The 12,425-nt window shown below is 36.3% G+C and overlaps 1 protein-coding gene across 7 annotated transcripts in view; it reads right to left on the bottom strand.

Annotated features, from left to right (window-relative positions):
• Positions 1–100: 100 nt before the first annotated feature.
• MEIOB (meiosis specific with OB-fold) overlaps positions 101–12,425 on the bottom strand; it is a 29,922-nt gene continuing 17,597 nt past the window's right edge. For 5 of the 7 annotated variants that reach the window (XM_074346584.1, XM_074346579.1, XM_074346578.1 and 2 more), the window contains 7 exons: positions 11,704–11,756; positions 11,522–11,617; positions 8,359–8,460; positions 5,477–5,630; positions 3,534–3,717; positions 2,771–2,857; positions 101–509 (listed from right to left, as the gene is read on the bottom strand). In XM_074346584.1, the coding sequence (XP_074202685.1) occupies positions 399–509; positions 2,771–2,857; positions 3,534–3,717; positions 5,477–5,630; positions 8,359–8,460; positions 11,522–11,617; positions 11,704–11,756 (787 nt within the window). In that variant the 3' untranslated portion in view covers positions 101–398. Of the gene's footprint in view, positions 510–2,770; positions 2,858–3,527; positions 3,718–5,476; positions 5,631–8,358; positions 8,461–11,521; positions 11,618–11,703; positions 11,757–12,425 lie in introns of those variants that run through there. The other 2 variants (XM_074346583.1, XM_074346582.1) reach the window with 2 other exon arrangements.

Below are 12,425 nucleotides of genomic sequence, written 5' to 3'. Positions count from 1 at the left end.
GTCTGAGCCATGGCCAAGTCATTTTTAGAGGTTCTGCTCTTTCTCCAGGCAAACAAGACAAAGAGGAAAGGGGCTTAATACAAGAAATCATATCTGTGGGAAAGATTAAGCTTGTTTATTAATTCAAGCAAACATTTTCCAACTTGGGAAGAAAGGAGGCAAAGCCAGTAGAAACAAGCCTTATAAGAAACAAGCTTGAGTAAGAGAGAGACTTTAGGATTTACCCCAAGCCAACTCCAGCGGGAAACAGAATAACAATTATAGACACATTCTCATCACATTTGAACAAAAAGCAATTTTATCCATAATTTTCAAATTCATTTTCCACTTTTCTTTCATTGTCCACTTTAAAGGCGGTGAAAACTCGTATTCTTTTCCAGAGTTTAAAATGGTATTTTTTAAACATTTCGTTGTCCAGACAAGTTCCTACTTGCTTCAATAGGATCTGCAAGCTTACAGGAGAGCACACTAATTCTCAGTCCACCCCTTGCTCTATGTGATAAAAAAAACTGTAGGGAGAAAAAGAGAGAGAGTTCCTTTTTAAACCACCTTGTATATAAAGTTGAAAACCAATGACTACAAATAGAAAACAGCAATGAGTTTTGTTTACAGATGTGAACATAAACTTCAATTAAAGTTGTAAGATGGTGGAAAGCATTCCAGGCTCAGGCAGAGTTGGAGAGAAATTACAGATCTAGCTTCTGAATGATTTTGTAAAAATCCATGTCATTTTTTCATAACCTTTCTTTCTGGTAGGAAAGTTGGGATTTCAAATCCAACATGAATAAAAAAGGGCTTAACATGTGTTTGCACCACCAGCGGTGACAGATGTGAACCTGCTGCAGAAACGTGATCTGTTAGAGTATCGGGATACCACGATGCAGTTTATTAATAATGTCTGTCTTTTTACAATTTACAAAGCACTCTCACGGACATTTTGTTTAGTATAGCGTGGAAGGACCCATCAGCTAGCCATTTTAATTTCCTTCATTATTCAAGAATTGAATTAAATCTTTGACGTGTTCATTTTATTTTTGTATGAGTCACAGTTTTATCTTTTTGAAAATTATTCTTTAACACTAATATCAGACCTTACAAGGATCTGTAATAATATCACTGTTTTAAAACATTAAAATGAATACCTCACTTTGAAATCCCACCAAATGAACCATTTTAAGTAGCCATGATTTTTAACTGAAATATGATAAACATATAAAATGTCCAATCCTTATGGAAATCCTTTCTTTTTATCATATTGGCAGGGCAATTTAAGTTCTTATTTTTTAAATTACATGTACTGTTTTAACTGATTTATAGTAATTAAATTTGTATTTGAGTCTCATGATCTTTATTACATTTTGTGATATAATCATTTCCATCTGTTTTAAATCTTTGTTAAATCTGACAAATATCTTTGTAACATATTCTTTGGAAAGGAACACTATCCTTTCACTTGAGAGCAATTTGTTGTTATGTTTGAATCAAGTTTGGGAAACTATAAGTAAGTTGCCATGAATTTAAATTGATCAAAGTCATAGCAATTGCACCTCCTGTTTGGAGGGAAAACATTAAGTTGGACAAGGATCTGAGGATATTCTGATTTGCGAATAGACAGTACAGTATTTCAGTGGATTGATGCTAATGGTGGAAGAGATGCAGTATATTATCATAACTTCCCTCTTTGACTTCATAATGAAGAGGCCTCAAACTGAGGTCCTAGAAATATCGGTGAGGCCATTGGTGACTCCATGTCTGCAACGTATTCAGATATGCTTGAGGAGCATAGGGGAGGAATGCTCTGGAAGGCAAGCAAGGGAAGGAAGCCACTGGAAAATGAGAAAACCTGCTTATGAGGCTGAGATAGAGCAGACACAGCATTCTCAAAGACTCTTTCAGGGTCTCCATGAGATCAAAGCTATTTTTATAATAATACTATGATGTTTTCTAGAGCCTACATGAGATGGTACATCATTCTGACTGCTAAAAGAATGTGTGCTCATGAATGTTTTAAATTTTTCTCAAATTTTTAAAATTAAATTTTTACAAACTTAATTGCTAAGTTCTAGTACGATAAATATCGACAAATAAACTCACTTAAGAACTTGAAAATGAAAGGAGAAAACATCTGAAACAATGTCTGCTGTAGCCCTATCTCACCTGTGACCTGGGGCAGGTACCAACATTTCTTGGCCCCATTTTCCTCATTTACAAAACAAGGGGAGTTTGTCTCACTGCCCATTTTACACCTTTAACACTAAGATTCTGTGACCCTCAAACACTGAATTGTTGCTATTGCTGCAGGAGTCTGCTCTGATCCTAGTTGAAGGATCACAGAATTTTAGAGACTTAGAGAAGTTTATTAACCTCCAGGGTCACAAAGGCTGAGGAGTGGTGGAGCTGAGATTCAAACCCAAGTCTGTCTCACCGCAGCATCTAAGCATTTAACTATGCTACTGCATACTGCTCACTGAAGTGAGAAGCGCAGCACATAGGGGCAGGGGGACCCAGCTTTGCCTCTAGAGCCCAGTTGGAGTTAACATTAATGGATGTTTTCTTTGCTGGTCTTTTTCTTTTGGGTCATTTGTAACTCTTTTATACTGTAGGAAAAAACCTGATTACTTCTACTGTTTCTATGGTAGCTGAATCCTTCTGCATATCTGGGAACTGGGCATTATTAGAAATAACAAATTCCCTAATTTATAGATCCTACTCTGGGATTTTCTTGTTGTTTGAACATACAGAATAACATAGAAGTGTAAAATGCACTAACTTTCAAATAAATTTTGCTTCTTTCCAAAAGAAATTGCCACTTCAATGTTGTCTTCTGTTCATCTGTCATTGCAAGAAACTCATTTACCTGGTTAAAAAAAAAATCAAACAAATATTTCCAAAGAATATACAGATAACCCATCTTGACAATAATGTGAAACTTAAGTTTGCTTACTAGAAATGAAATTTTATCCATAGTAATTATAGCTCAGTTCTCTTGATGAAGGAGATGAGGCTAGCAAAGCTCTAAACTGAATCTCTGAAGCCAGTCCAGTGGCTTGGCACAGAAAGCGCCCCTCTTAACAAAGCGGAAAGCACTGAGGTTGCTAAACTTCAGGAGCAGGTTTTAACAATAAAAGCATCAAACCTAACATCAAGTGTACAAGCTAATCTCTGCTGCTGTGCTAGAGTTGCTGGCTTGATACACATGGGTACCTGAAATACTGCCAAACTCTCCCCATGAAGGACCCTGCTCAGTGTCTCCATGTGTTGTTTTGCCCATTGTTATCTGACTATATAAAATGTCATGTTTATTCTCCACTGTGTTCAAGGGCCTCTCTCATTATTCCTAACAGTTAATGTTAGCTACAATTTTAATATACAACACATAATTTATTTGTTCAAAAAATCAAGATTGAGTTTTCCCAGACTTCTTTATTAATTAATTAACTTCTATCAAATGCTCACCAAAAGAGCCTATATTTTGGGAGAAGAGAATTTAATTTGGAAGTATTTCTAAACATATTTTCCTTTTTTCTATTTACCGTGCAGCCCAAAGTCTCCTCAGCAACACTTCCTGTGAGACCGCAGGAATGGAGGGTACCTGTGTGATCAGTAAGATCAATTAGCATATCGAAGCTGAGAAAAACAGATTTAAATCCCGAAGAATCTTTGTTGCAAGTTGTACAAGTGCTGGATGCTTCATTTACGATGTAACCACAACCTGAACTGAAAAGAAACAAAGACGATAAAATGGGAAGGCTCTAAGTGACAAATCTGACCAGAAGAATCACCACTTAGACTTTTACTCTAGTCAGCACATGGAATATTTACGGAGTATAATTACAGAGTGCTCAGTGCTGAACAGGGTACACAATAGACCTATGAAATACCAAGGTATGATGCAAAATGATACAACATGCTTTCTACCCAGTCAACCTAATTTTCAGTATTCCTGCATGGAAAACTGGGATAAGCCAGTCCTCCCACTATCCTTCCTCCTACCTTTCCCCATACTGGGGTTCCTGCCCAGGCTCACTTTCCTGCTAAGGCCTTCCTCTCCTGTTCCCTAGCCCTATCCCTTCCCTTCTCTGAACAGCTGCACAACTTAGACTTCCGCAGGGACTTATATCCTGTCACATCCTATTTCATGTTGTTGCAGGTATGTCTGTTTTATCTCCTGGCTCAGAGGTTGAGGGCAGGAATCCTGTCTTGTGCCTAGGAAGCCTGGATTCCATGAATACATACTTGGTCCTGTACTAGGTCTTCTGTATATCTATCTACAGAATAACCCTAGGGTTGGGGAGTTAGTACTGCTGGTAACACATTTCCTCTCTTTCAGGGGTAATTACATGATATTCTATATTTTTGAAGAAGGCATTACTTTAGCCAATTTGAATAGGAAGACTAATTCAAATTTCTCAAGCAGAGGGAATGATCTGAAGATACTGGTTTCTTGTAAGCCACAAATCACTTTCTAAGTAAATTTTAGATGCTTTTCCTCAGATCTCAGTATTAAAGATGTAGGGAAAAATAAGGGAGACAATACATTTTAATGAAAAAAATAGTTTTCAAAAAATAAGCACCTGCCTTACACAATTGCCTCCATGTTAGTTTTTTTTAACCTTAATACTGAATCATAAAATGTTTCAAAAATCCATAGGTCAATATTTTAACTGTGGTGGTAGACACACAAATCCACACATGTGATAAAACTACATGGAATGTAACACACACACACACACACACACACACACACACAAATGATGCACGTTAATCAGGGGAAATTTGAATAAGGTCAGTGGATTGAATTAATGTCATTACTGTCAGTGATGTGATACTATAGTTTTGCGAAATGTTTCCATTGGGAGAAACTTGATGACAGAGTGTACAGGGGACCTCTTTATATTATTTCTTACAGTGCCACGTGAATCTAGAACTATGTCAAAAATTTTTAATTACAAATCCATAGGGAGACTCACAAAAAACATTTTAGACTTTCCTTGCCAAGCATCTTTTGGCTAAGATTATTAAATCTATTGGTGTTTACTTTTCTATGGAAGTAGATACTAACTTTGACCTAGGAGAGGTTGAAAGTCATATTCATCATGCAGTTGAAATGATTTATTAAAATGCTATCACTTGTATTGCTATAGGATGTGGTAATCAAAATAACTTTTTAATGTATTATAAAACAATAGTTTGTCATCCCACTTAAAAGTTTCTGACAGTGTTATACCTTTCTGTTTTAGGATTTCTGAAACACAGTAAATTAAATTTTACTTCAAGAGGCAATTATAATCTTTGAATATAAACACTATGCCAAGGAAACTTCAGTATGGGTTATTTATTTACACATTTCTCTCAAATACATAACCACTATTATGTCAAAGAATAGCTTTAAATTCTATAGAGTTTAAAGTTTATTAACAATAATTGTTTTATTTCTTATAAGAATGAACTTTCTAAAAGTAATTTGACTGCTTACCATCTATTTCGAACTACTTTTGTAGTTTCATCATCAATGTTCAGTGTAGAAATGTAAGCATAAAGAATTCCATAGAAAGGATCAGCTTTTCCTTCATTCTTCAAAGCTTTTACCTTTAATTGTTCAACTGTATAGACATCAACTATTGAATTTACTAAAAAAGAAAAAAAGTTATTACAGTTCTATGTGTATTCTAAGAACTCCAAAGGATTACATCCAAATAGAAAAGCTACAAAAGCTTAAATGAGAATATGTAGTAGATTAAGTTATGTAACAGAAAAAATATTATATATGATAGATTAAAACTGATTATATAAATGGACATGAAAGCAAAAATAAGCCAAAAAAAAAAAAAAAGGAAAAGAATGAGAAGGTAATCTTTATTAAAACAAATAATTTCTGGTCATCAGAAGAGCCCATTAAAAGAGTGAAAAGGCAGGCTATAGAGCAGGAGATGCTAGGAATCTACAAGGAGACAATGGACTCATATCCAGAATATCTAAAGGATTCTTAAAAATCAATAAGAAAAAGACAGTCGATTAAATTTTAAATGGGGAAGAGACTTTAAAAAGACTTAACATAATGGATATAAAAATGGACAATAAACATATTGGCCTCACTCATCATCAAGTAAATGCAAATTAACCAACAGAAGGATATCTCTAAACATTCACCATTTAAAAGACTAACAGTACAAACACTGGTGAGAATGTGGAGCAGTGGGACTCCTGAACATTACTGGTAGAACTGGTAGAACTGTAAATTGGTGCAAACATTTTGGAAAGCCATCTGGCAGAATCTAAAAGTGCACATACATGATGAAGCAGTATTCCTCCTAGGAATATGTATATTCAACAGAAAAACAGAGGTTCACCTAAAGTCACATTCAAAGAGAAAGTAGAAATTTTGTAATAGGAAACAATAAGACAGAGACAGAAATTGTGATATAGTCATATAATGGAATTGTATACATCAACAAAAAGCAATACTACACGCAGCAGTGTGGATGACACAAATGAAATATTGAACAAAAGAAGTCAGACACAAGAGTGAAAGCACATGATACGATTTCATATTAAAAAGTCAAAAATAGGCTAAATTCATCTGTGGTTTCTATCATGTGAGAAGTGAGAATCCTGTTTAGGAGGTCACAAGGGGTCTTCTGGGCCCTGGCAATTACTTCCTGGGGGGAATGATGCTAAACAGGTGTGTTTCCTACATGACAATGCAGGGCGCTGTCTTATACTTTGTTCACTGTTCTGTGTATCGGTTATACTTCGATTAAAAAGTTTAGTTAAGGAAATTTACAAAACTAAAAACAAGTAACCCTATTAGTCATTTTAACTTTTCTTAATCTTAGAGGAATCTTAAAAGTCTAAATATTACTTGGGTAAGAAAGCTTTTAACAGAAGTTGCCCAGTTCCTTCAGCACTTCACTATTCTTTCGTTGCTGTCTAGCACAAGAAATTCAATTTTTTCAATAAAAATTATAACTATATGTATCTACTTATCTATCTTATTTGTATGTCTTTATCCTGCTGTTAGCACATATGCACTGGAAGATGAATTAGAAGATGTTCACAAAATAGCACTGTTTTATTTCTGGGCTGTTTGGTGCATTTACTTTTCTTATATTGAGTATTATTTTACATAAAAATAATAAAAGCTTTAAAGAAAATATTGATAGTTTTACCCTGAAATACTTACTTTCAATCTATAAGTTTTTCATGGGAATAACAAGCATTTTAAGAGATATAGAAACTTATTTTTGCCTCTGAGTGAATTTCATCATAAAAATTTCCACATTGAAATAAAAGAAAGGGGAACTTAAGCACCACTTTTGTGGTTACTTTGACATGAGCCATTGATCAGGAAAATTTTTCCACACAAATATTTTAGCGCTGAGTAGCCCAGAGGAGTCTAGAGTGGGCACTGTTGTTCTTTTCCCTATTTTCAAGGCTGAGTAATGGGCAGGGACTGACATACGCTGTAGCAAATCCAACTCAAGGCCCAGTGAACACTTTTTTACTTCCTGAAGGTCTTCTGAAATGGCAGTATCTGCAAACGACCTGACATTTTAAAAAGCTTCCAAAGTAGCAATAATAGCTTTATTTTAACTCTAAAAAACAATATAACTTCAAGCTTGTCCTTCCTTGTAGGCAGAAAGATGGTACCTATAATTTTGATCCAGTAGTATTTTTTTTTCTATTAGTGATAGCTATTGAAAAGAAACGTGTTAAGTATCCCCAGGAAAGCGTGACAAAGTTCTTATTTTACATGTGACTTGCAGAATAACTTATTTCATGCTTAATTCAATTGTTACTCTCTTGAGATGAATTAGGTATCCTCAGTTATGAGGAAGTATTTCATCTCCTAGCATGAAATTATAGGACATGCCTTCAGGGAGTGATCTAAGTCTTCCCTCTGGGCTTCCTCATTCTCCCAGGTGTCTAAGCATAAGCCACAGACGGCAACAAACAGCATCCCTGTTAAAGGTGAGCCTCAACCTGGGCTGAATGGGTTTAGGTTTCTGTGAACGCATGACATTTTATGCAAAATTCTATGTGTGGGTACAGCTACTCTTCTGGGGAGAGGGTCATTAGCTCTCATCAGATTGGCAAAAGGTTATATAAGCCTCTAAAAGTTTTAAACTACCTTTTAAAAAAATTTAAATGAAGGTACTGGGGGCTGAACCCAGGAACTCATGCTTGCTAAGCATGTGCTCTACCATTGAGCTATATATACACCCTCTCCTTAACTACCTTTTAAAAAGTGGAAGTATAGCAGTTACATAATAAGAATATAGTATCTTTTACTATGCAACTTTACAGGCTCAAATTCTGGCCTTTTAAAAAGTCAAATAATTCTTAAAGGTCACTTACAATTGATGGATTCTTTCAAATAACTGTCAATTTCATCATCCAGAGGAATTGTTTCTTTATTTTCTCTTATAAAATTCAGTAGGATGTTAGCTTCTGGTGTATCTTAAAATGAAAAAGCATAATAAGTAAAAAGCATACCAATTACTTTTTAAATGGCTATGAATGATCCAAAATTATTTTTAATGGTAAAAAGCAAAGCCATATAAGAATACAGTCAAATAGAATATTACAAAGCCATTAACAATGTGATGTGGTGCTCTATTAACACAGAGAGATGTACACCAGATATTGTGAGTTTAAAGACCAGCTTACAAATTCTCTTTCATTTAAAAAAATACATAGGTAAAATCATCTGGAAGAATACATATCTAAGAAATGATTATCTCTTATAAGATGGTGAATTTATAGGTGATCTTTGTTTTCCTTTTTATGTTTTTGTGTATTTTCTGAATTTTATATGTATTTCTTTTCTAGTCAGGAAAAAATTTAAGGTTATTTGAAAAACTTGCTTCTCAATTTAGGATATGAGTATTCTCAGGACTAGTCAGATGGTGTGCCAGAAGACAAGAACCTCATTTTGAAAAGGGGCTCTCACATGACTCTGTCATCCTTTGACCCCAAGCCCCAACCTCCAGCACCTGCTTGTCTTTCAGCCCTCCATCACCATCTCCAATATTCTATGAACTGTCCTGCCAATGCTTATGCCCCCTGGCTCCCCTGGATAGAGTTAGGCCTTCTTCCTCCATGTCGCTTTGTACCACAAGTCTTATCACTGTTGTTTCTTTCTCAGAACTAGACTGGAATCCTGGGCAGGGGCCTTGCCTTTTCATGTCTGTACTTCCAGTATCTGATATAGTGACCATCCTTCCATCCATCTGACCATCCATCCACTCATGTACTTCCTTGTTCAGAAGGTGTTTAAGTTACCTCAGTACTTGGCAAATAAAAGGCAATCACTAAATATTTGTAAATTAACAAGTGAATGAATGAATACTTTTGAAACACTGACAGAATTACTGCATATAAGCTGGAAGTAGATGCTGGAGTGAGGCCACAGAAATCAAACCAATGAGCATCCTGGGACAGAAGCTGATAGGAATGGTGGGGTGTAGGCACTGCTGTCAAGATCCCTTAGGACAACAGGGCCATCCCAGACTGACTGCGGGGGTGGGGGTGGGGGTGGGGGTGGGGGTGGGGGCGGAAATTCTGCCTTCCCCATCGGATGAACTCTCTCAGGGCAGGAACCTAGACATCCTGGCTAGGATGAAAGCTCAAACCATTTAGAGGTTCTTCATTTCTACTGGCAGGTGAAGCCCAGGAAATCAGACATACGCTGTTTCAATAAGCGTATTGAAATTCATACACCGTTATACATATCCTCTTTTATATTTGTCTCCTTGAGGCATTTAGGCATTTATTCTAATGATGTTGGCGTTGCTCAAAACACTTTGACACTTCTCCTTTGAATCTGGTTTCAGAGCCAAATGCACAACATCCTTCAAATCTGTCTCATTAACTTAGTTTTGACATTTCAATATAATTACTACTGTCAAGCTTGATCATCTTTTCCACCAGACAAATCCAACAAATCCAATTTTTTTAGAAATTTTCCCAAGCCAAATTTACCCTTAGAGGATGGAGATTTTCCATCACTGATGTTATTAAATACACTAATAACAGTCTATTAGTATTAACAAAATATTAAAAATAAGAAACCATAGTACCCTCCTCAAAAGAAAGAAAAAAAAGAAATTGAAAAGTGGCACTATTGTCCTGTGTTGAGAACAGACTATGGTTGTGTTCCCATCAACCTACAACAAAGTAGCCAGAGCAATCTTTTTAGAACTTAGATAACATCACTGCCCTGCTCCTCCTTTCCTACAGAGTAAAATCCAGCATCCATTTCTCAGACTGTAAGGCTTTCGCCATTACTACCATTTCTTCTCTGACCTCGACTCCTCCTGCCCTGCTTTATTAGCTCCAGCCACACTGGCCTCACAGCCTTTGCACTGGCTGTTCCCTCTGCCTGGTGTGCTCTTTTCCTGTGGTTAACCCTTTCACTGCCTCACTGTATCTTTGCTCAAATGTCGCCCTCCCAGGGAGGCCCACCTGACCACCTATGTAAACAGCAGGCTGCCTTACACACACTGTAGCCTTCTGGACCCTCCTGACCTTGCTCCTCTTTTACTTCTCAAGCATTTCATAATTCATGGCTGTGTTATCATTATTATCTGTCTCTCCCTGGCTAGAATGTGAGCTCAATGAGGGGAAAATACTTGTGTTTTGTCACTGGGCCCCAGAACAGTGCCCAGCACATAGCATGTGACAGGAGATGAGAGTTTAATGAAGGACAAGTAAGTGAGTGTTGCTTTACCTCCCATGACACTGCTTTCAAGGAGACAGTGTTCCTGCAGCAGAAGAGCAAGATCCATATACTCATATAAAAACAGAGTCTTGTTATTTTATGCATATCTCATAGTAATTTTATTTTTAAAAATTCTGATTTGGTCAACGAGTTAATATTCCCTGTACTTCTCAGTCACTATTGATGCTTTGTTATTGATCAAAGAATGTGCTTATATTGAAAATGATACACAACTATATTTATATCTTCTTGAGATTATGAAGGATCGTTCCATTTCTGGGAGTTCTGTAGTCTTCTACAGTGCTGGGCCGATCTTTCTACCTGCACTACAAAGAACTCTGAGGATACTTAAGTGCACCAGCCCCTGCATCTCCCCAATCCTGCTCTCCTATTTCATGCTGGAATAAGCTGCAAACCCTTAACAACCACTCACAGTTATGAACTAATGATACTACATGTATGTTCTCTATGTTCTAGCACTAAGTTATTTCAATGAAGTGAAACAAGTTATTTTTTAAAAAGTCAATAATTTAGATTATCCAATCAACAGCATTGATTTCTCAATAATCATCACAAGGGATGATGCTTTAAAAATAAGTCTGCTTTTTCACATTTCTTTAGTAAAGATATCAAAGATATAGCTCATTGTAAGTTTTTAAAAGTCATATAAAGCAGTTTTTCACTTTTAACTCAAATGAAATCCAAGCTTCATTTCCATTCGTAAGCACACTGCAGAGATATTAGAATATGTGATATAGTCATTTCCAAAGGGATAAAAAATTTCAGATGGCTTTTTACCTGGATTAGTTGTAATAATGGTTTTTGAGATTACAGTTGCTGTCATGCAGTTCCGAAATTTGTCAAAACTTATTCTTACATCTGAGGCAAATATTACTGTTTAGGAAAAAAGCCATTTTAAAATTATTACATAGGGGGATTAAAAATGACAAATACTGAACACAATCATAGAAATACGATACCTGTTTTTCGTGGCATCCAGCTCTGTGCAAGAAGAATAGATTCATTATCCCAACTGTATGTGTTAAAACAAGTGATTAAAAATCAAATACATTAGAAAAAACTGGCAGTGACCACTTTATTTACCAGAAAAAGAATGTCTTAATGGCTGGGGTTAATAATCCCCCAGGTGGTCAAAGGCACAGTTAAGGATCTTGGCTTCTGCATTTTGCAGGGCTACACTGTCTATTTCACAGAGAATTTAACACCTACGTGATAAATCATTCCTTCACACCATTTGTCTCTAACAGCTTTTGCTACTTCAGTTCCTTCTTTTTCTACCTCTCAGATTACTCCAGGCTAGTTAGAACTAAGTGACTACAAGTCTAAAATATTTTAAGTCATTCTTTCATACCATTAAGGGAGGGTTGCCACAATGGATAAACTGCTGAGGGGACTTGATGGATTGAAGGCTTGTTTCAAATTAAGTGCTTTGCTACTCAGGCTTCTGGAGTCTAAACACTGCCATGTTATATCCTGTGATGCTTCAGGAAGTAGCTCCACCCGACATGTGACACTCCGGGAACTTCACAGAACCCAGCATGTGCAACGCTTGCTTTTCTACCATCTTTCCATGGCCTGGCTCCAGGTTACCACCCAAGCAATCACGGAAAGTCTGGCTTATTCTTTATCAATGGGACCTCATAAATCACCATTTGTTATAAAACAGAGTACAATAATAAAT

This window comes from Camelus bactrianus, chromosome 18 (genome assembly GCF_048773025.1).
Source record: "Camelus bactrianus isolate YW-2024 breed Bactrian camel chromosome 18, ASM4877302v1, whole genome shotgun sequence".
NCBI lineage: Eukaryota > Metazoa > Chordata > Mammalia > Artiodactyla > Camelidae > Camelus > Camelus bactrianus.
This window is presented reverse-complemented; position numbering and strand designations above follow the sequence as displayed.